The following is a 20,397-nucleotide window of genomic DNA, read 5'->3' on the forward strand; positions in this document are numbered from 1 at the left end:
CTCTAATATATTCATGTCACTTTCTATGGTTTTGAGATTGTTGTGTATTTCCTGTGTGGCACTGGCTGTGGTGACAGTTGCTGCCTTTTTGGCTCTACTATGTGTAAGCAAGCAGTGGAGAGTGTAGTGTATGGGCAGTTGCCAGTTTCCAGATCATCTTCATCTGCAAAAACCAGAGCAACATAACTGCCCCCTCTGGAAGTGTGCATCCTGAAACAATTTGTCAAATTATATCAAAACCTGAGCTCTAACCATATGGCCCAACATAGACAGTCCAACAATCCCTGTCCGCTTTGGTTACCACTGCTCCCAGCCCGGGCAAATTCACAAAGACAGAGCTGGGGAGTACCTAAGATTGCGACAGTATGAACCACACATCTCTTTCAACAGTATTTCGCTACATCCAGTAGCCTGGAGTGACCACGCAGCTAGGCTCCAACTTGCAAGACATCAGAAACCAATTCCATTCTGTCTCAATGTTCCCCGATGTATACTAATTCAGGCATACTCACGTCGCTGACCCAACCAGCAACACATTGTAATTGGGCATCCCTCTCGAATGATATTCATAATATTCACATGCGATTACTATTTGTTCATCTGTGTAGGTGCTTTAACTCTCTCGGCTCTACACAACAATTAACAATGTCAAATGAAGAAGCATTTGAGCATGTTCCGGCTTGCTGCTACACCCTTCCACAGACCCTTAAATTACCATCTTCTCTTCCTCTTTCCCTACCGTCATACTTTTTCCCTTAAGTCCTACCTGCATCCTATTCTCCCAAGCACCATTCTCTTCTGCTCGCAGCCTAGATTTATAAGAATAATGTACAGCTGCACTAGCTTGACCCTTTGCCCTCCCAGTAGCCCTGCCTTGATGGTCATCTTTTCCTTTCTAGTCCTGGCCCATTGTTGTCAAGAGATTTTCATTTTTGATTTGTGTTTTTTTATCATTAGAAAAGTAATTTAGCTTAGGTAGACATTACTAATCTGTGTCGAATTTTCCTGGACAGCATTTTTAAAAATGGCGGATGTGTTGCAGTGATGAGGTAATACTTCAGGAACCATGAGTCCTATATACTTTATTTTGGTGTCAAAACATAGGTTTTGGGGGTCAAGTAGTCTCATAGAGACAGAAAATAACCCCTCAGAGCAACCCTTCCCCCATTTTCCAAAATAGCAGCTCTAGAATGATGTGTTTTAACCATTACATTGGTCATTTATTTTAATACTGTTTTTAGTTCAGGTTTTCCATTGATTCAAATTCGTAAACACGAGCAAAGCAGGTGGTAGAGGAGGATCTTTACCTCCTGATAGAGTGACCTGAACTACAAAATCTGAGGACTCCTTCAACAAAGAAAAATGTGTCATATGCTAAACTAACCCGAAATAAAAGCTAACTTCAACTGTGGCTGGACAGAAGAGAGTTTGAGATGCTGCAAAAATACAGCAAGACGAAGTTCACAAAAGATAGAAACTGATGGGTGAAGAGGATCAAATATTTCATTATTTTTACAAGTGCTACAAGTTGTATATAATGGAAAAAAGTCTCAAAGAATTAGTCAAAAAATAGCAGAAACCAGTGAATCACAACAAGAATCCGAGCCTTCTGAGAAAGCAACGACAACCAAACCCAATGCCCCTCCACTTAGAAGATCAATGGCTACTCCTCGTCCACCTTCAACAACTGATCAGAAAGCAGAGGATCTTCAATGTGTTATCTGTGGTTTAGCCAGAACAAGAGCCAGAGGGATTGACGAAAGAACAAGGTACTGAGTATGTGAGTCTCAGCAAACATGTTTTTAACTGTAGCTAGTTTCTTCCAAGATGAAGTTTTCACCCGAGTAGCTGATCTAAATAGCGAGGTGAATGTATTTGCAGTGGATTTGTTTGCCCATCCGAACTGCATGCGTGCATGCATGCATTTTAGGATATAAATGTACAATGAGTTCCCAGCAGCAATGCAACCGCCAGCCTTCAGTTAAGTTTCACTCTTTTGAAAAAGCAAACAAAGTTTTAAAGCCTCTCTTGAGTTCTGGCTATGGGTTTACACTCAGTGAGATTGGAGAAATATTGGTCAACATTAATGAAACTGTATTGATCCATAATAATGAAATTAAGATTTGTTTGGTGAGCCACTTACGGTGTTGTCAGCTGATTTGACTCCTGAAGTTCTTGCTTCCAAATTATGATCATAGAATGCAGTAAAATCATCAGGAATCATTTTAAGAAATGTCCTGAAAAATTTAGATTTTGCACTTAATGACACATTTTGTGATGCCCCAGAGCTCTGCAAATCATGGGAGTCAACAAAAATGCTTGAGGTTGTCTTATCATTTTTTATATCATTGTTTATTATCAGCAAAGCGAAACTCTTACATAATAAAGTTCTTGAGTTCGGAACAATAGCCGACAACATTGCTGATGGCTTGGAAGATATACGCGAAGAAGTGGAAGACAATCCCATGAACCGACAGACTTATGGTATGCAAATGTACTGTCTTTTCCGAAAAATAAAACTCCGCTACACATGATGACTGCCTATGCAATCTATGACAAGTGCCAACAAAAAGAGAGCTAATCACTTCAATGACTAGGTTTGGTGTATCAAGTTATAATGACATAGTACGCAGCAGGAACTTATTTGCAGCTCATGCTGTACAATCTTGTGAATCCGACAGCACACCATTTCCAAGTCAATTTACCAGTAAAGTATTTACAATTGCTGCTCTTGATAATTTTGATTTTGAAGACAGCTCTTCTTTGTCCGGAACATCCAGCACACATGATACTGCCATGGTGCTTTTTAAAGACTATACCAATAAAGTAGCTGCTGGAAAGCAAGCTGTGTCAGCAGTAGGCATAAACAAACGAAGCTGCAAACTTATAAACCAACAGCCTTGCAAATGTGTGCAAAATCACTACAAGCCATCAACATGTCCCAGTGTACCAGAAAGTTTCAAAGTGTCTGAGGATATGGGTCTTCTTCTACCTGATGCTGCAGCCTGCAAAGCTGATTTAACTAAATTGATCATATTGCTTATTTGGTGCAGACTAAAGGATGAAGAAAAGCGAGTTCCTCTGTGGGCTGAAATTCATGTTCTGATCTCTCAGAATACTGTCCATTGAAAAAGCTTGGGTTTTTACCAGTAATACCATCTTCAGTCACAAAATACGCAACAGTATAAACAGCTCTAAAAAATGTCCAAAATTGGGCGTGCTCAGCTTGAAGACCAGCCTATCCTGCCAATTTTCTGCGATGGTGTTTTCCGTATTGTAGCTGACATTTTTATGAGCAATCCAGTAGAATTTGATGATGTTTATCCAATGATGGTGTATTCTACATGATGAAAGTTGCGTTGCGGTGTGCAGGACGTTATCTCAGAGGATGTGGCATAGACGATGCACTAATTGAGACTGAAATCTTTGGAAAGAAAACTGTCCAGTCAGTATTGAGTGGAATTCATTATGTTGATTTGTTACAAGGTATGCTCCCATATCTGAGGCTATAGAAATATTGCGTTGGAATGTTTTTTGGAACAAGAATGACATGTTAGGTTTTACATATCTTATCTCAGAAGTGAACAAGGCACAGGGTGCACTTCATTCTAAAGACATAATGCAAAGCCAGGAAATGTTCAATACACTTAGGGGGCATATGTATCTATCCCTTTTCCCGTTCGCAAACGGGCCGATTCTCAGAATCGGCCCTTTTGCGAACGGGAAAAGGCCTTTTGGGATGTATCATCCCAAAACGGCATTGCAAATTAGAGAATCGCAAAATTTGCGATTCTCTATTTTGCGATTGCATTTAAGGAATCGCAAATTGCGATTCCTTAAATGCAATGTATGAAGCACAGAAAAAGTGCAATTTGGCCGTAAGGAATCGCAAATTACCACCAACTTCAAGTTGGTGGTAAGTTGCAATTTCTTTGAAAAATGCACTTTTTGGCATTTTTCAAAGTGCCATGTGACGCACAGACATGCCCTTAGGGCATGTATGTGCGCCACATGTGCACACAAACATATTTCAGGGATGCAACAGGGTGTCCTTTTGACACCCTGACGCCCTTAAAATTGCATTCTCATTTTGCGATTCTCAAATTGCGAATCGCAAATTGAGAATGTCTTCCCATTCATTCCTATGGGCCTCCTAGCCCATAGGAATGAATGGGAAGATATTCCTTAATTGCAATTAGCAATTTGCTAATTGCAATTAAGGAATGTCAAGGAATCGCAAAACATTTGCAAATTATTTGTCACATCCCGTTTGCAATTCTCAAATAGCGATTCCCTAAAAATCGCTATTTGAGAATCGCAATATGGTATTTGATACATATGCCCCTTAGTTCTAAATCAGAAAACCTTAAAACCAAGTTTGTAGAGTTTGACAAAGAATGTGAAGAAAAATCAAAACTTTGCAAGTACTGGGGAAATGCTTTACCCATAATAGCTCTAGTGAAAAACATGGTACATGCTGATCGGGAAGATGATTTGGAGCTGCACATGAAGACTGTGGAGTCACGGATTACTGTGTTTCGTGAATTTGATTGTGTAAACTACCTGAGATATGGGTCCTCGTATTTAGAAAGAGTGAAGAAACTAGACGTGGAAAAACCATACCTCTACAGAATTTTCGTCCAAAGACATTTTGTGGTGAAAGAGAGACAGAGATAAATGCTGTGGCTCCAGATATGAAACTGGAACAGACGATCCAGACATCACAGATGGTCAGACACGTAAAAGTGAATATGTTGCTCAATGGCAGCTGGTTTACCATGAAGTCCTTTTTTTTGCGATGTTTTCAGAGAGATGACCAATTCAAAATGAATGGACCATTGTGAAACTGTTCCTCGCCATGAATTGTGGGAAAGAGAGGGGAACGTTTAATAAACATGTTAACAGCCTTCTTCATTTGATGCAGCAGCAAGGAAACCCCTTTGAAATGACCGAGCCTGTGCGACTACACAACTTCGTAACCAAACAATATGTTTATAACGATATAAAGAAAAGTTTACTAGATGTCCTGGAACATGGATCAAAACTATATGCAGAACTGAAGCAGGAGAGATTTATATTGAAATAGAAAAAGCTGTTTGACATAATGGCTAAAACAAAACTTCCACACTTTAATTGCCATAGTAACAGTTTCATCCAATCAGCCACTACAAAACAGGTTACAAAACAAAAAACTTTTGCAAGCACATAGAGAGATGGATGTAGCAAAAGAAAGAGGTGAATTTATCAAAGACATTCTGTCTCGATCTTCTTCCAACAAACGCAATATTTGATGGAAATGCTGCAACCAAACCAGGGAAGCACAAACTCTTACAAATGGTTGAAAAAAAACTTTCACCTGAAGAATATCAATTTGAAAAGGTGTCCTCATTGAAAACTGCTGTTGTTGTGGATCATATGTCACAATTGCAAATGGTCAAGATTTCATCTATGCAAAACTTCACAGAGGTCGTTCAGACTGCTCTACAGATATCAAAGTCAGTGTACGCCTTGCAAGAACAGCACATTGTCTTTGATAGCTATCTTGAACTATCTGTCAAAGAACACAACAGAATCAGACCAATGTCTACAAGTGGAACAACTGACCTTGACTGAATCAAAAATTCGACACCTAGACCTGTGCAACTTGAGAAATTCTGGTCATCAACATCAAACAAGATGAACTTGGAGATGCTAACATGCCAAAACACAGCTGATGCTTCAGTGAACACTGAATTTCCAATTATTGCAAGTCAAATGATTGCCAATCAGGAGTTGGTGCCTGCACAGATATATTCAAAAGGTACCGCCATATTATTCAAGAACTTAACAGCAAATTAGGTTTAAATCTCTTTTATTGGTTTTCAAGACAAGAAAAACAACATACATAGCCAACATGTGCCATGATCATCATAATGCAATCCATCAGCGGGACTGCTGCTTCGGCATAGCTACACAATGAATAGTAACAGAAAGAAACAAGCCCCCCAGGCCCCCTCCAGCCATCAGTTGATTTTTACCCACGCTGTGAACTTCCATAGCTTTCACGATGAGTACCCCTGTCAAAGAGGTCCTAGTAAGGGGCGAGATTGCCCGAATCAGTGTGTTTGGGTGGGTCTGCAAGTCGCAGCAGTCTCAGATATTTGGGGCAAGTAAGTTCTGTAAATTCAGAGGTCAACAATTTGAGGAAGGGCTCCCACAAGTCATGGAAGGAGGCACCCGGATGCACTAGAGAAAGGGAAATTCTCTCCATCCCTAATATGCCCCACAATCTATGGAGCCACCCCAAGCCGGTTGGGACAGTCGTAGAACCCCAGTGGGAGGGTATATTTTGCAGGGCTGCCCCCAAGGCTGATGCCATTTGCCTGCCCCTCCGCGACATAAGTGGAAAGGTGATTTGATTGGGAAGGCCCAGGAGGGTATACACCGGAAGACGGGGAATTTGGGTGTCAAAATTGGAATCGATGTCATCCAAGATCTGCATCCAGTAATTCGTCAGAGAGGAACAGTCCCATAGCAAATGGGTGAGAGTGCCCAGTGAGCCACAAGCTCTCCAGCATTGGGGGGTTGCGGGATGGATAACCCTTGTGGGGCCGGGGAGGGGTCAGGTACCAATAGGTGACTATTTTTGTGGCTGTGTCAGAGGAGGCCGCGTTGCGCACCGTATGTTGGGCTCTATAGTATAGGTTCTGCCACTTTTTCTGCATCAGTTTTAAGTCCAATTCCACCTCCCATCGCAACTGACCTGGTGATTTCCCAGTGCTGGGGATGTGCTTGGTAAATTTATGCAAGTCTGATGTCAGGTGAGTGTCCGTGTGTCTCATAAGTAGCCACTTCTCGAACGGTGTGAGATGTCTCTCAGCGCCCTAACGCACCCCAGAGTGTACCACCCAATGTCGGATCTGTAGGTAATGATGCCGTTCTATTTCTGGTATGTCCAGATTCCTGCAAAAGTCAGAAAAAGAAAGGGGGCCCATGGTGTTGAAGAGATACCCTATGGAGCACTGGCCTTCCTTAGTCCAATGCATAAACCTCACCGAATCTAGCCCTGGAGTAAAATCTGAGTTGTGAACTATGGGTGTGATCGGGGAGGGAAAGGTCGTACGCCCTCGAGAGTCAGCCACCTTGTCCCTGGCCAAGAGGACGGGGTGAGACACCTTGGAGAGGTATACGTTCCGAGGTCTGGCCGCTCTAGTAAGGAAAGGGGACCCCCCACAGAGACCTGTCCATTAACAGCCAGTGTTTCTCGGACTCTGGGCGAGACCATTCGACCAATGCTCTCAACTGACCCGCCCATAAGAAAACCTGCAAGTTGGGAACCACTAAGCCTCCCTCGACTGGGTCTCTGTAACTTAACTCCCTACGCAGTCGGGGCCTCTAGTCCCGCCATATAAAAAACGCTCTATATCCCATTGCAGGGAGAGTATGACACCTGACGGGGGTACCAGTGAGAGTATCTGGAACAGATAAATGATCTTAGGGAGTATAGTCATTTTTATGGCCGCTATACGACCCAGTCATGACAGTGAGTAGGGCCTCCACTTTCGAAGACAGTCCCGCACCTGCCGTAACAGCTTTGTATAATTCATCGAATTGGTGACCTGGATACTAGCCGAGAGTTGCAGGCCCAGATAGGGAATTGTGTCTTGGGGTCAGTGAATATGATAAGACTGCTGCAGCAATCCCAATGTCTCCAGTTCAAGAAAGAGATTGAGGGCTTGGGACTTGTGCACATCAATCTTGAAGCTGGATGCTAAAGCAAACCTGTCCAGCTCCACCAGCAGAGCAGGGAGAGATTCCCTGGGCCTCTCCAATGTGGCCACTACGTCGTCAGCGTAGAGGCAGATCTTGTGCCTCGCACCCCCGTGATAGAAGGATCGTCCATAACCAGTTGAGCCATGGGCTCCGTATACAAGGCGAATAAAAGCGGTGACAGTGGAGACCCCTGTAGTGTTCCCCTTTGAATGGGGAAGGTATTGAAAATTATCCTGTTTACCCGTACTGAGGCGGTGGGCTTGGTATAGCTGCTGAGCACCCAATCAATGAAACGGTGTGGCAAGTCAAAGTGGGACAGTGTCTCTTCAAGGTACGGCCAGTGAACCCTCTCAAACGCTTTCTCTTGATCAACAGAGAATATCATACGTTTGGCCGGGAAGCGTTCAGATCTATCCACGAGGTGTAGGAGTTGTTTCGTATTGTCAGAGCATTGACACCCAGAGACAAAACCGGACTGGTCCGGATCAATCAACCCGGGTAAATGAGAAGAGAGTCTCTGTCCCAGAATCCAAGGGAACATTTTAAGGTCCACATTAAGGATGGGAATGGGGTGGAAAGATGCACATAGGCGTTTATCCTTGTCTGGTTTAAGGATCACCGTGATCAGTGCTTCTAACATTGAAGGTGGGAGAGGGTTAGAAGCCCCGATCGAGTTATAGACCCTTACCAACAGTGGGGCTAGGGTATTGCAAAAAAGTTTTATAAAAGACAGAGGAGAATACGTCTGGCCCCGGGGATTTTTGAGGCTTTAATTTGGATATGGAGATGACCTCTTCTAACCGAATAGGTGCTTCAAGCTCCTCTGCTTGGCTCGGAACCAACTTAGCCATAGACACACCCTGTAAGTATTGGGCTGGGCCCTCCTCAGATAAGGTCTGGGCCTCGTATAAGGTCGCATAATACTGCTGAAATGTTTAGGCAATCCCTTGGTCAGTCGTTTGTTTCCCACCCTGCTGATCTATTACCAAGGGAATGTGGGATGTCTGTCCCTGCGCGTGTAATCTATTGGCCATTAGCCTCCCACTTGTGTCTCCCCCAACATAAAAGGCATGCTTAAGTCGGAGGGCGGCATATTCGGCTCTATCTACATCCAAGCCAGCTAACTGGGCACGTGCCGCCTTGAGTTTTTTCCAGACCCTTGGTGCACTGGTTCTCTGATGGATGCGCTCTAGTTTGACTACTGCATCTGAAATTTGCTCCCTTTGCTCCCTCCTAATCCTGTTGTCAGCTGCAGCAATCCCTAGGAACTCCCCCCCCCCCCAGAGAACCGCCTTCAAAGCATCCCACAGAATTGCCGTTGAAATATCTGGAGTGTCATTGATACCTAAATAGTCTGTTATGGTTTTGGAGACCTGTTGGACTACAGAGGGCCACAGTAACATCGTCTCACAAAGACGCCAAAGGCGGCGAGGGGATCGATAGTGGAGTAGGGACAGGGACGCCCTCACCGCTGAATGATCGGACAGAGGACACGGGAGAATCACCACCTCCTGTGCCTGTTGCGTCAGTATGTCTGATGCCAATATATAGTCAATCCTAGCGTACGTTTTGTGAGAATGCAAGTAGAATGTGCATTCCCTGGACCTTGGGTGCCGGAAGCGCCAGACATCTGTGAGTACAGCCTCTGCAAGTAAACGCCTCCCACTACCAGAAAGGGCTCCAGTATGCCTGAAACGCTGCGAAGACCTATCGAGCCCATTATCAAAAGCCAAACTGAAATCTCCCCCCAGGAGCAGGGATCTGTCCGGGAGACAAGACAGCTCATGATTCGCCTCCCAAAGGAACCCTTCTGTCCGTCATTGGGAACATAGACCACAGCTACCGTGAAGGTATGCTGTCCCAATGTGAAAGTATATGCCAAAAACCTGCCTTTAATCTCGGCCTGTTTATGGCCTATCTGACCCTGGAACCTAGTAGAGACCAGTATAGCCACCCCTGCTGTCTTATAGGCCCGCGCGGAAAACAGTTGGTGAGGGAACGCCTTAGACCGTAATCTGTGAGTGTCTTGTGCCAGGAGATGCGTATCCTGAAGGAGTCAGATATGAGCATCCGAGTTGTCCAGAAAAGACAAGACTGCATGTCATTTTATGGGGTTATTGAGGCCCTTTACATTGAAGGACAGGATTTTAATATCAGCCGACATAATAGTGGACGTGAGGATACACACGAAAGTCCTGCGAGACCGGGCCCACCTCTACCCCGAGACACCCCATAACCACACCCATCAGAGGTTCTGGATAAGCATCACAAACTACAAGTCTCAGTAACCCGCCATAACGGGAAGGAGGAGGAGAGAACCCCATTACCCCTGAAAAAGAACAAACAAAACATAACAGCAACTTACAGAGCCCATAAATGTCCTGGGCTATCAGCCCCATGGCGAGGCGTGAGATGTACAGCAGGAGCCCCCCGCCACCTCCATCTCGCCCGGGACCCAGTCTCAAAAACCCAGAAGAACCCCTCTGGCAACTCGTTCCAGTGGTACCAAATCTATGCTGTCTTCAGCCTGCGGCAGCTGAGTCCTCCGTCAAAGTTGCAATAACAGCTTTGCGTTCTTTAACTATTGTCTCAGGGTCGGGGCGAAGGCGTAGTGGAGCCCTCCCCACCCGTCGCCATCCTGCTGTTCCGTCGCGATGTCCACCATTGTCCTCCTGCTCCGGGGTTCCCTTGACCTCATCAGGTAAATGAAGTAGCAATGTGGCCTCCTGTAAAGAGCGGATCTGGCGGAGCTTGCCCTCCCACTTAAAAATAATCTTGAAGGGGTGGCCCCAGGAGTAGGAGATGTCTTTCGAATGCAGAAATGCAGTGACTGACCGGAACTCCCTTCTTTAATGTAAGGTGGAGGCAGGTAAGTCTTGGAGCAAGAGAGGCCTGGATGAGCGAAAGTCCAAAGGATGCTTAGCTCGTGCTTCCCGGAGGATACGTTCCTTAAGTTGAAAATCGTGGACACATGTTAGGATATCTGGGGGGGGGGGGGGGGGGGGGGGGCGTGGGAGGGGGGGGGTGTCAGTCGCTGACCTTTTGGGCCCAACACGGTGGGTCCAATCTAGTTTATTCTGTTGTTTCGGGGGCGCCCAAGATGTGAGGGAAGAGCTCCTCGACAAAAGCTTCAATGTCCTGTCTAACCCTGGACGTAGTTCACGAAGTAGCGCTACGCGTACGTGAAGTGCACTACGCGATATACGCGTAGCACTATGCGAACTGCAACGTATCCTGTTCGCGATGATTGCACAGTGTCGGATGCTTGTCTGCACTGTGCAATCATTGAAAACTGCATCTTGCACAGTGCGAGCTGTCTTTTACTGCCGCTCGAGTAGATTTTTACTCGAGCGGCAGCTTTCTCAACGCAGACTGGTAGTTTCTCATCGTGAGCGGTCGGGAGCATACGCGACCACTCGCAATGAGAAATCTGACCTCCCCGCGTTGAGAATCTCATCGGGAAGTTTATTTTCCACGCTCGCGATCGGCAACTTGATGATGCTGATCGCGAATTAGGAAAAAGTCTCGCCGGGATGTCATTTTGCTTGCTCGCAGTCGCCAACTTGACGTTGAGGACCGCGAGCAAGCAAAAAATTACCGCTACGCTACGCGTGTTTGCATTGTGCATCGTGCAGTTTGCGTAGTGCGAAGTAGCGCAAACTTCGCAAACTACGCGAGCGTAGCGTAGTGCTTTGCCCAGGGTTAGCCTCAACGCCCTGAGGGACCGCCCGGATTCTGATATTGTTCCGTCGTGAACGATTCTCGAGGTCCTCTGCGTGGGACTGGAGGTCCAGTTGCTGGTCTTGAAGGCGGAGGACCTCCTGCTGAAGCTGAGTAATCTCCTTGTCCCTCAACGACGCCTGCGTCTCCAACAAGTCCACCCTTTCGCTTACAGAGTCTATGTCCCTGTGCATCTCATGAAGTTCCGAGGGTATCTCCTTTTTCATAGCATGGAATTTTCCCGTCAGAGAAGTGAAAAGAGACTCAAGGATACCACGGGTGAATGGCTCATCCGCTTCGCTCCGTTCACGTTCTGCTGGGAGCCCCCCCGGTGATGGTGCCACTTCAGCCCCACCAGTGCTGTTCTTGAGGAGGCGATCCTTGACTGATCTCTCCTTGGATTTATTAGTGGCCATGGCTAAGTGGTTCCGCTGCCTTTCCTGCAATCGAGGTTTGAGAGTTCAAGTAATGGCTGAAGGTGCTAGGCCTGTATGGGCCAGAGGGGAGGGCAATCAACTGCTTCAGCCCCTCACCGGCAACCCCCACAGCCCCAGACTGGCCGACCAGTCTCACTTTAGGGGAGCCGCTCTCAGCGTGGGCCCCCTCTGCCCAGGCGCCCCTCCAGCAGTTCTGAGGACCTCTCGGGATGTATTCAGGGGTGCCGCGAGACTCACTCCCAGGGGGGCCAACAGTTTACCCCCCCCGAGTTCTCTCGGCCGCAGTGCGTGGCAAGACCCGGTGAGGCGCAACGCCGATCCGCTACTTGTGCCGTGTGTGCAGTTGTTCACACCAGTTCAGGGCCGCAATATTACCGCTTTCGCCACCTGGGCTGCTCGCCCCCAGCACCTGGTCCGGCCGCACCCCAAGGATCCCAGCCCGTCTCCACAGCGGCACAGGCTGGGGGACGGAACGCCAAGGACTATGAGGCCCTTCGGAAGCTGCACCACTCCACGGCCTCTCTCCCAGATCCCGCGGTCTCAGGGCCCGTTCCTCTGCTCCGGACAGATCTCAAGGATCCGACAAGCCCGATGTGCTCAGTTGGGCGGCCCCCTCTTCCGGTCCAGGTGAGGAAATCGCTCAGCCGCAGGGAACGCCTGGGAGCCAACCACCGGAGCCTCCGTTTGCCGCTGCTCCCAGCCAGAGCGCTCCCAGGCCACAACCCACTCCCGCTCGCCTACTGCCGGGGAATCAGGCTGAATGACGCAGGAACTGCGAGCACGGATCTACAGTGCTCGCGCTGCGTGGTGGGTCCGTCTCTGGTCACAAGCTCCCGCAGGGACCACCTCTGGTAAGACTGGCGAATTCTGGCAATGTCTGGGGTCCGCTATAAGTAGCTAAAAGGCTGGGGCCCGGGCAAAGGACCAGAGCTACGAGCAGGCACGTCCTACTCGGCCGCCATCTTGTCCACGCCCCCTTAACAGCAAATTAGAGGAAGCTGACCTTCATGTTGTGCCACATGTTGTGTGGTCCATTTGGAATAGTTCCAATCAAGCCAAGGTATTGTCAAATGGCAGACCTTATTATTGTGCTACTTGGATTTGTTGCAATAGTCATAAGTGAAGGATTGTCAGATTTATAGATACGTTCTGGAACAGGCCAGAAAAGACACGTAATCCTGCTTCATATTCTGTACAAGATACTTGACCCAGACATGCCCAGTGTTCAAGGCACATATTCTTACGGGTGATGACACTAATGGCAAAACTGGAACAAGGCTTGGAGCTTTAACTGCTGCACCTGTGAAGTATCTAAAAAGATTTGCTGAAACAGAAGAAGAATGTGACTTCTAAGACGTAGAAAAATGCCTTGTGCATGTGTGGAAAACGAGCTCTGGCTGTCACACATTTGACGATCTTCGGTACAGTGAGTTCAAGAGATCAGTCCCGCTAAGTGGCCTTCCACCGTTGTCATATTCTGTGCTTTCATACATTAAAAGAGCATTCTACTTGATCAGAAGATGTGTAAATGTTACGGATCATGCATATGTAAAGAAAGATCTGTGTGCATTTGGTTGGGAAGATATTAATGGGGGTGCTAAAACCTACGAAATTTCGAAAGCCTCTAGACACAGAACTTACACATACATGTACTTGTAAAATCTGTGCTACAAAAAGATGTCCCTGTCGATATGCTCTTCTCAAATGTTCAACATACTGCACATGTACCACGAGCGATTGCCGAAACAAATAAATAAAGTGAACTATGAAAATATGTCTCAAACTGGAGTGATAAACATTATTTTCTTTTCATAGTCAGATCATAAACATTGTTTGGTGTATACATTAAAGGATTAAAAACCATTATTATTTGTTTCATTTCTATATATGTCCTTTCTTCCTCTATTATAGCTGCCATTTTGGAAAATGGTGGGAGGATTGCTTTGAGGAGTTATTGTCTGTCTCTATAAGACTACTTGACCCACAAAACCTATGTTTTGACACCAAAATGAAGTATATAGGCCTCATGCTTTGTGAAATATGACATCATCACTGCAAGACATCAGCCATTTTTTAAAATGTCATCCAAAAAAATTTGGCACGGATCAGCAATGTCTACCCAAGCTAAATTACTTTTCTAATGATCAAAAAACACAAATCAAAATCTCTGAACAACTATTTCAGTTGTCTGGGATTATTCGCCATGGATTCACATTATTCCAACCGTACACTGCTCTTGCTCACACTCGGATTTCCTCTGCCTTACAATCTGCTTTTCCTGTGCTCAAACCTTTGCCAAGCAGCACACCCTCACACTATGGACATTTAAGAATCCTTAACCCTTTCTAATTTGTTATTTCGCCCTGCCAATAGCCACTATTCTCATAATCACATCTTCCTCAATCCTTATCCTCACACACTGTTCTCTCTCTTCGTCTTCCTCCACACTATGCTCTCCATCACACCCTGATATTTCAATCACACTCTGGCTACCCTCTCATTCACTCTCTCAACCTACTCTGCTGCCCTCAAACTCTGCTCTCCCTCTTGGCCTGTCCACCCACTCTTTCCTCCCATCCTGCCTTTGTGAGTAATCTGCTCCCTCAACCTACCCTCACAATCTGCTCCCTCTAATGGCTTGCTATTCGTCAAACTTGTGTAATTTCACTAAACTCATATGGGAAGTGGAAGTGACACTCATGCTTACCGAACCCTCTCATGCCATTCCAGGAAGCGATATCGCATGACACTTGAAAGCAATGAGATCATAAAAAGTGAACAGTACAGCTATTGACTGATAAAACCAGCAGACAAGGTGAAAAACATCTGTATGACAAGCATAAAACTAACAAAGGAGTTTAAAAAGTTTCAGAAACTGATAAAAGACAGCATAGAATTTGCAAGGGAGACTAGACTATTATAGTTCAAATCCCTGGAGATTCATAAATGATGCCACTTCATTACTGCGTCACAAAATAAGTGGTTTTAAGTTCTTGTTGGTTCCTGCTGTCGAGGATGCTCAAAACAATCTGTCTCACTCCCGCCCGCACTATAATGGTTTATGGATTCAGAAGACATAACAGGTCATGCTAGGGAAAGCATGGGGCTCACAATTGCGAGCTCTAGACACCCATAAATGATGCCCACCCTGTACTCGCACCCTTCCTCTTGGGCTCACTTTAACATACGCACACCATACGATGCTCTTTTCAAAGAGGGCATTCATACCTACTCTACTCTAGCCCTGTCCTTGAGTCTGTGCTACCTGCCCCTCACAGCCTGTTCTGACTCCTGTGATCTCCTAGAACTCCTTGCCACCTATCCAACTGACACCAGGCTCCCACCTGACTTTTCCTGGGTTCCACGTTGCTCTTTGACCATGTACTCACCTTCCCGTCCTGCAGACACCAGTTCTGCTCGCAGGCGGTTCCCCAGGTCAATCAGCTGCTCCTTCTCTTGGCTCAGCCGCGCTATCCTTCTCGCCGCTTGCCTCAGTTTGGTGTGTAGAGTGTGTACACTGTAGTCGAGGGGTTGTTGGGATCCATCCCCTGATCCCTGGGAGTTTAATTTTTCACGAAGTCTCAAGATTTCCTCCTGAAGCTGCTTGACGGCTGAACTCTGAAAACGGGACATAAGGTTAAAGGTCAAACAGATCCAAATCCGAGCAACCATTGATTGATTTATCACAGGCACAGGTGAGGCACCGATAAAGAGTGCTCCAGCAGGAGGACACCCTTTTAAGTATGGTCACATGGTCACAAATAAGCTGGTGATTTGGTGAGCCTAGATCCAGGGGCATGCATGCGTTGGGGCAAAATTAGTAAATAATTGGGTGACTCTACTGAATTCAGAATAACATATTCAACTTGAAACGGCATGAGAGAGCAGAGGTAAATATTTGTCGTACAACTCTACTTCAACCCCCTTGTTGTCGGTGAAACCTCTTTAAGCCACTAGATCAACACAAGGATGTTCCAACATATTCAGAAAATAAATGTGTTTGGAAGAATAAAAAATAATTACGATGAACAATTTGTGCCCATACATCAATTATATTAATCCTACTGTGTGCTTTGCAAGCCCGCTATATACGAACCAATGACATGACCCCTCCGTCCCTTGATACACTGCTACAGTAGGATGAAGCTTCTGAAAGGGTGCACTGATTTCATAGTCTTAGTGCATGCAGACTACTGTAAAGGCAATATGCAAGCAACAAGCCAACACAACTTATGGACACAAACATGGGCATTTAATTGTTTAACAGGAAGGAGAAAGAAGTTATACGATCACCTTTTATATTTATGCCTCAACAAGCCGATCTCTCAGTCTCATTTGTTTAAATCTGTTTATTGTATTTTTAGTTTTTAAACCAATTGTCCAAGCAACAAGGTAAACTGTTACTAAATCAAAGACAATATACCGCATCAGTAGAGTAGGATACATTTCCGTTGGGTAGACTTCAATACAAAGTAGTGTCCAAAGGAAAAAGAAACAAGCATTGGCATAGCCAATAGGTCTCGCTTTTGGGACCTTCCACGTATTTAGCTATGCAGCACAATATCCTTGGTGCAATCACATCAACTGTTGCGCGGCTAAACCCTTGCCAATGCTTGATGTGGTTGGGTGTGTGGTTGTGGTTGTGTGTGTGTGTGTGTGTGTGTGTGTGTGTGTGTGGTTGTGTGTGTGGTTGTGCGTGTGGTTGTGCGTGTGTGTCTGTGTGTGTGTGTGTGTGGTTGTGTCTGTGGTTGTGTGTCTGTGGTTGTGTGTGTGTGTGGTTGTGGGTGTGGTTGTGTGTGTGTGGTTGTGTGTGTGTGGTTGTGTGTGTGTAGTTGTGTGTGTGTGGTTGTGTGTATGGTTGTGGTTGTGTGTGGTTGTGTGTGTGTGGTTGTGTGTGTGGCTGTGGTTGTGTGTGGGTGGGGTTGGGGTTGTGGGTGCAGGTGTGGTTGTGGGTGTGTGCGTGGATGTGTGGTTGCGGTTGTGTGTGTGGGGTTATGTGTGTGTGTGGTTGTGTGTGTGGCTGTGTGTGGTTGTGGTTGTGTGTGTGGTTGTGTGTGTGTGGTTGTGTGTGTGGATGTGTGTGGATGTGTGTTGTGTGTGTGGTTGTGTGTGGTTGTGTGTATGGTTGTGGTTGTGTGTGGTTGTGTGTGTGTGGTTGTATGTGTGGCTGTGGTTGTGTGTGTGTGTGTGGGGGGGTTGTGTGTGTGGTTGTGTGTGTGTGGTTGTATGTGTGGTTGTGTGTGTGTGGTTGTGTGTGCGGTTGTGTGTGCGGTTGTGGTTGTATCTGTGGTTGTGTGTGTGTGGTTGTGTGTGTGTGTGTGGTTGTGGGTGTGGTTGTGTGTGTAGTTGTGTGTGTAGTTGTGTGTGTGGTTGTGTGTGTGTGTGGTTGTGTGTGTGGTTGTGTGTGTGTGTGGTTGTGTGTGTGTGTGGTTGTGGTTGTGTGTGGTTGTGGTTGTGTGTGTGTGGTTGTGTGTGTGGTTGTGTGTGTGTGGTTGTGTGTGGTTGTGTGTGGTTGTGTTTGTGGTTGTGTGTGTGGTTGTGTGTGCGGTTGTGTGTGTGTGGTTGTGTGTGTGTGGTTGTGTGTGTTGTGTATGTGGTTGTGTGGGATTGTGGGTGTGGTTGTGTGTGATGTCGTGTGTATGGTTGTGGTTGTGTGTGTGGTTGTGTGTGTGTGCCTGTGTGTTGTGGTTGTGTGTGTGGTTGTGTGTGTGTGGTTGTGTGTGTGTGGTTGTGGGAGTGCTTGGGCGTGGTTGTGTGTGTGTGTGGTTGTGTGTGTGTGGTTGTGTGTAGTTGTGTGTGGTTGTGTGTGAGTGGTTGTGCTTGTGGGTGTGGTTGTGGGTGTGGTTGTGTGTGTGTGTGTGGGGGGTTGCGTGTGGTTGTGGTTGTGTGTGTGTGGTTTGTGTGTGTGTGGTTGTGTGAGTGGTTGTGTGTGTGGTTGTGTGTGTGTGGTTGTGTGTGATTGTGGGTGTGGTTGTGTGTGGTTGTGTGTGTGGTCGTGTGTATGGTTGTGGTTGTGTGTGTGGTTGTGTGTGCTTGTGTGTGTGGTTGTGTGTGTGCTTGTGTGTGTGTGTGTGTGGTTGTGGGTGTGGTTGTGTGTGGTTGTGTGTGTGTGGTTGTGTGTGTGTGTGGTTGTGTGTGTGGTTGTGTGTGTCGTTTGTGTGTGTGTGGTTGTGTGTGTGTGGATGTGTGTGTGTGGTTGTGTGTGTGTGGTTGTGTGTGTGGTTGTGTGTGTGGTTGTGTGTGTGTGGTTGTGGGTGTGCTTGGGCGTGGTTGTGTGTGTGTGTGTGTGGTTGTGTGTGTGGTTGTGTGTGTGTGGTTGTGTGTAGTTGTGTGTGGTTGTGTGTGAGTGGTTGTGTGTGGTTGTATACGTGGTTGTGTACGTTGTTGTGTGTGTGTGGTTGTGTGTGTGTGTGTGGTTGTGTGTGTGGTTGTGTGTGTGTGGTTGTGTGTGGTTGTGTGTGTGTGGTTGTGGTTGTGTGTGTGTGTGGTTGTGTGTGTGTGGTTGCGGTTATGTGTGGTTGTGTGTGTGGTTGTGTATGTGGTTGTGTGTGTGTGGTTGTGTGTGTGTTTGTCTGTGTGGTTGGGTGTGGGTGAGGTTGTGAGTGTGTGTGGTTGTGTGTGTGTGTGGTTGTGTGTGTGTGGTTGCGGTTATGTGTGGTTGTGTGTGTGGTTGTGTATGTGGTTGTGTGTGTGTGGTTGTGTGTGTGTTTGTGTGTGTGGTTGGGTGTGGTTGTGTGTGTGGTTGTGTGTGGGTGAGGTTGTGTGTGTGTGTGGTTGCGGTTATGTGTGGTTGTGTGTGTGGTTGTGTATGTGGTTGTGTGTGTGTGTGTGTTTGTGGTTGTGTGTGTGTTTGTCTGTGGGGTTGTGGGTGTGGGTGAGGTTGTGAGTGTGTGTGGTTGTATGTGTGTGTGTGGTTGTGTGTGTGTTTGTGTGTGTGGTTGGGTGTGGTTGTGTGTTTGGTTGTGTGTGTGGTTGTGTGTGTGGTTGTGTGCGTGGTTGTGTGCATGGTTGTGTGCGTGGTTGTGTGCGTGGTTGTGTGCGTGGTTGTGTGTGGGGTTGTGTGTGGGGTTGTGTGCATGGTTGTGTGCGTGGTTGTGTGTGTGGTTGTGTGTGTAGTTGTGTTTGTGGTTGTGTGTATGTGTGTGGTTGTGTGTGTGGTTGTGTGTGTGTGTGGTTGTGTGTGTGTTTGTGGTTGTGTGTGTGACAGTAATACTAAAAGCATCTCAAAATAAAGGAACACAAACATCGAGTTTGTGGAAAGAGAAAGCACGTTGTAAGTCAAACGGGCGCAGCAAAGCATTAACACAACAACAAAACAAACAAGATCACTTAGCGAAGATTGAGTGCTGATAATGGATACACACAGCCCATCATCTTAAGAGTTTGATTGCAGCCAATGTGCACTCAAACCTGCTCCCTCCTTGTGAGTTGCACCCCATATTTCATGAGTTGTAACTGCTGCACCCACCATAGCGCTTTGAGATCTAAAGCGCTACATAGGTCTAATCGATTAACCAGTCGCCAACATGCTGTGCTTTTAAAGAGAATGTGTCAAAAGTTTCCAGCTTCCTCATCATGTCCTCATGAAAGCGCCAACGAAAGGACTCCCTGAATGGTGCAACGGACATGAAGCAGCCGCTGCGATCAGAAATAAACACTGTGAATGTTGTCCAGTTTCACAGCAACATTTCCTTAATGTTCTTAAGTCACAAAACAGTAATACTAAAAGCATCTCAAAATAAAGGAACACAAACATTGAGTTTTTGGAAAGAGAAAGCACATTGTAAGTCAAACGGGCGCAGCAAAGCATTAACACAACAACATGTTCTTTGATGTTTGATGTTCTTTGAACGAGAACATCAAAGGTGCGCCACGGTAGTGATCGCGGGCGAAAGTGATCGTGGGCACTTAATGAGCACGGCGACGTTTGCCATCCTCTGCACCTAAGTGCGCGCCCGCGCCCGCGCACATGCACTGTAGCTCTAGGCTGGCCATGGTAGCATTTTTGGAGCCCTCACAAAAAGTCTCGCCAGACCAGCGCATGCGCTGGGTCAGGCGAGACCTAAAAACAGATATATGCATACAGTTGGCGCTTAAATTGTAAACGAGAACATAGGAAATACAGTTCAATAGCAAACATTCACGAACTGCAAGGGATAACAAGCTGCAGGTTAAAAAATAAACAGGGTTTCCTGATACAAACAATAATAGCCATCAAGTCTACACCCCCCCTCCCTTGTAGTCCCATGCATGCAATCGGTTATGAGAACAGTGGAGCATGTGAGTCTCAGTAGTTTGGTTAAATCCTGGAGAATGATGTGCGATGGTAGGGAGTATGTGGGCTGCCCGTGGTCCACGAAGGGGACCCTCCTAAGAAGGCGGCCGCCTTAGTGCCACATGAGGGCACACGAGACAGGCTAGTGTGTTGGACCCCCCCCCCTTGAGGGGTCTGCACACAGCGTCACTTCTGGCAGGGGGTGGGCAGGGA

The 20,397-nt window shown here is 46.5% G+C and overlaps 1 protein-coding gene across 1 annotated transcript in view; it reads right to left on the minus strand.

Moving 5' to 3' along the window:
• Positions 1-20,397, minus strand: part of CCDC57 (coiled-coil domain containing 57) — a 742,721-nt gene that overhangs the window by 52,503 nt on the left and 669,821 nt on the right. The window contains exon 16 of the mRNA XM_085617570.1: positions 15,299-15,527. Coding sequence (XP_085473696.1) covers positions 15,299-15,527 — 229 coding nt within the window. The remainder of the gene's footprint in view (positions 1-15,298; positions 15,528-20,397) is intronic.

This window comes from Triturus cristatus, chromosome 7 (assembly GCF_964204655.1).
Source record: "Triturus cristatus chromosome 7, aTriCri1.1, whole genome shotgun sequence".
NCBI lineage: Eukaryota > Metazoa > Chordata > Amphibia > Caudata > Salamandridae > Triturus > Triturus cristatus.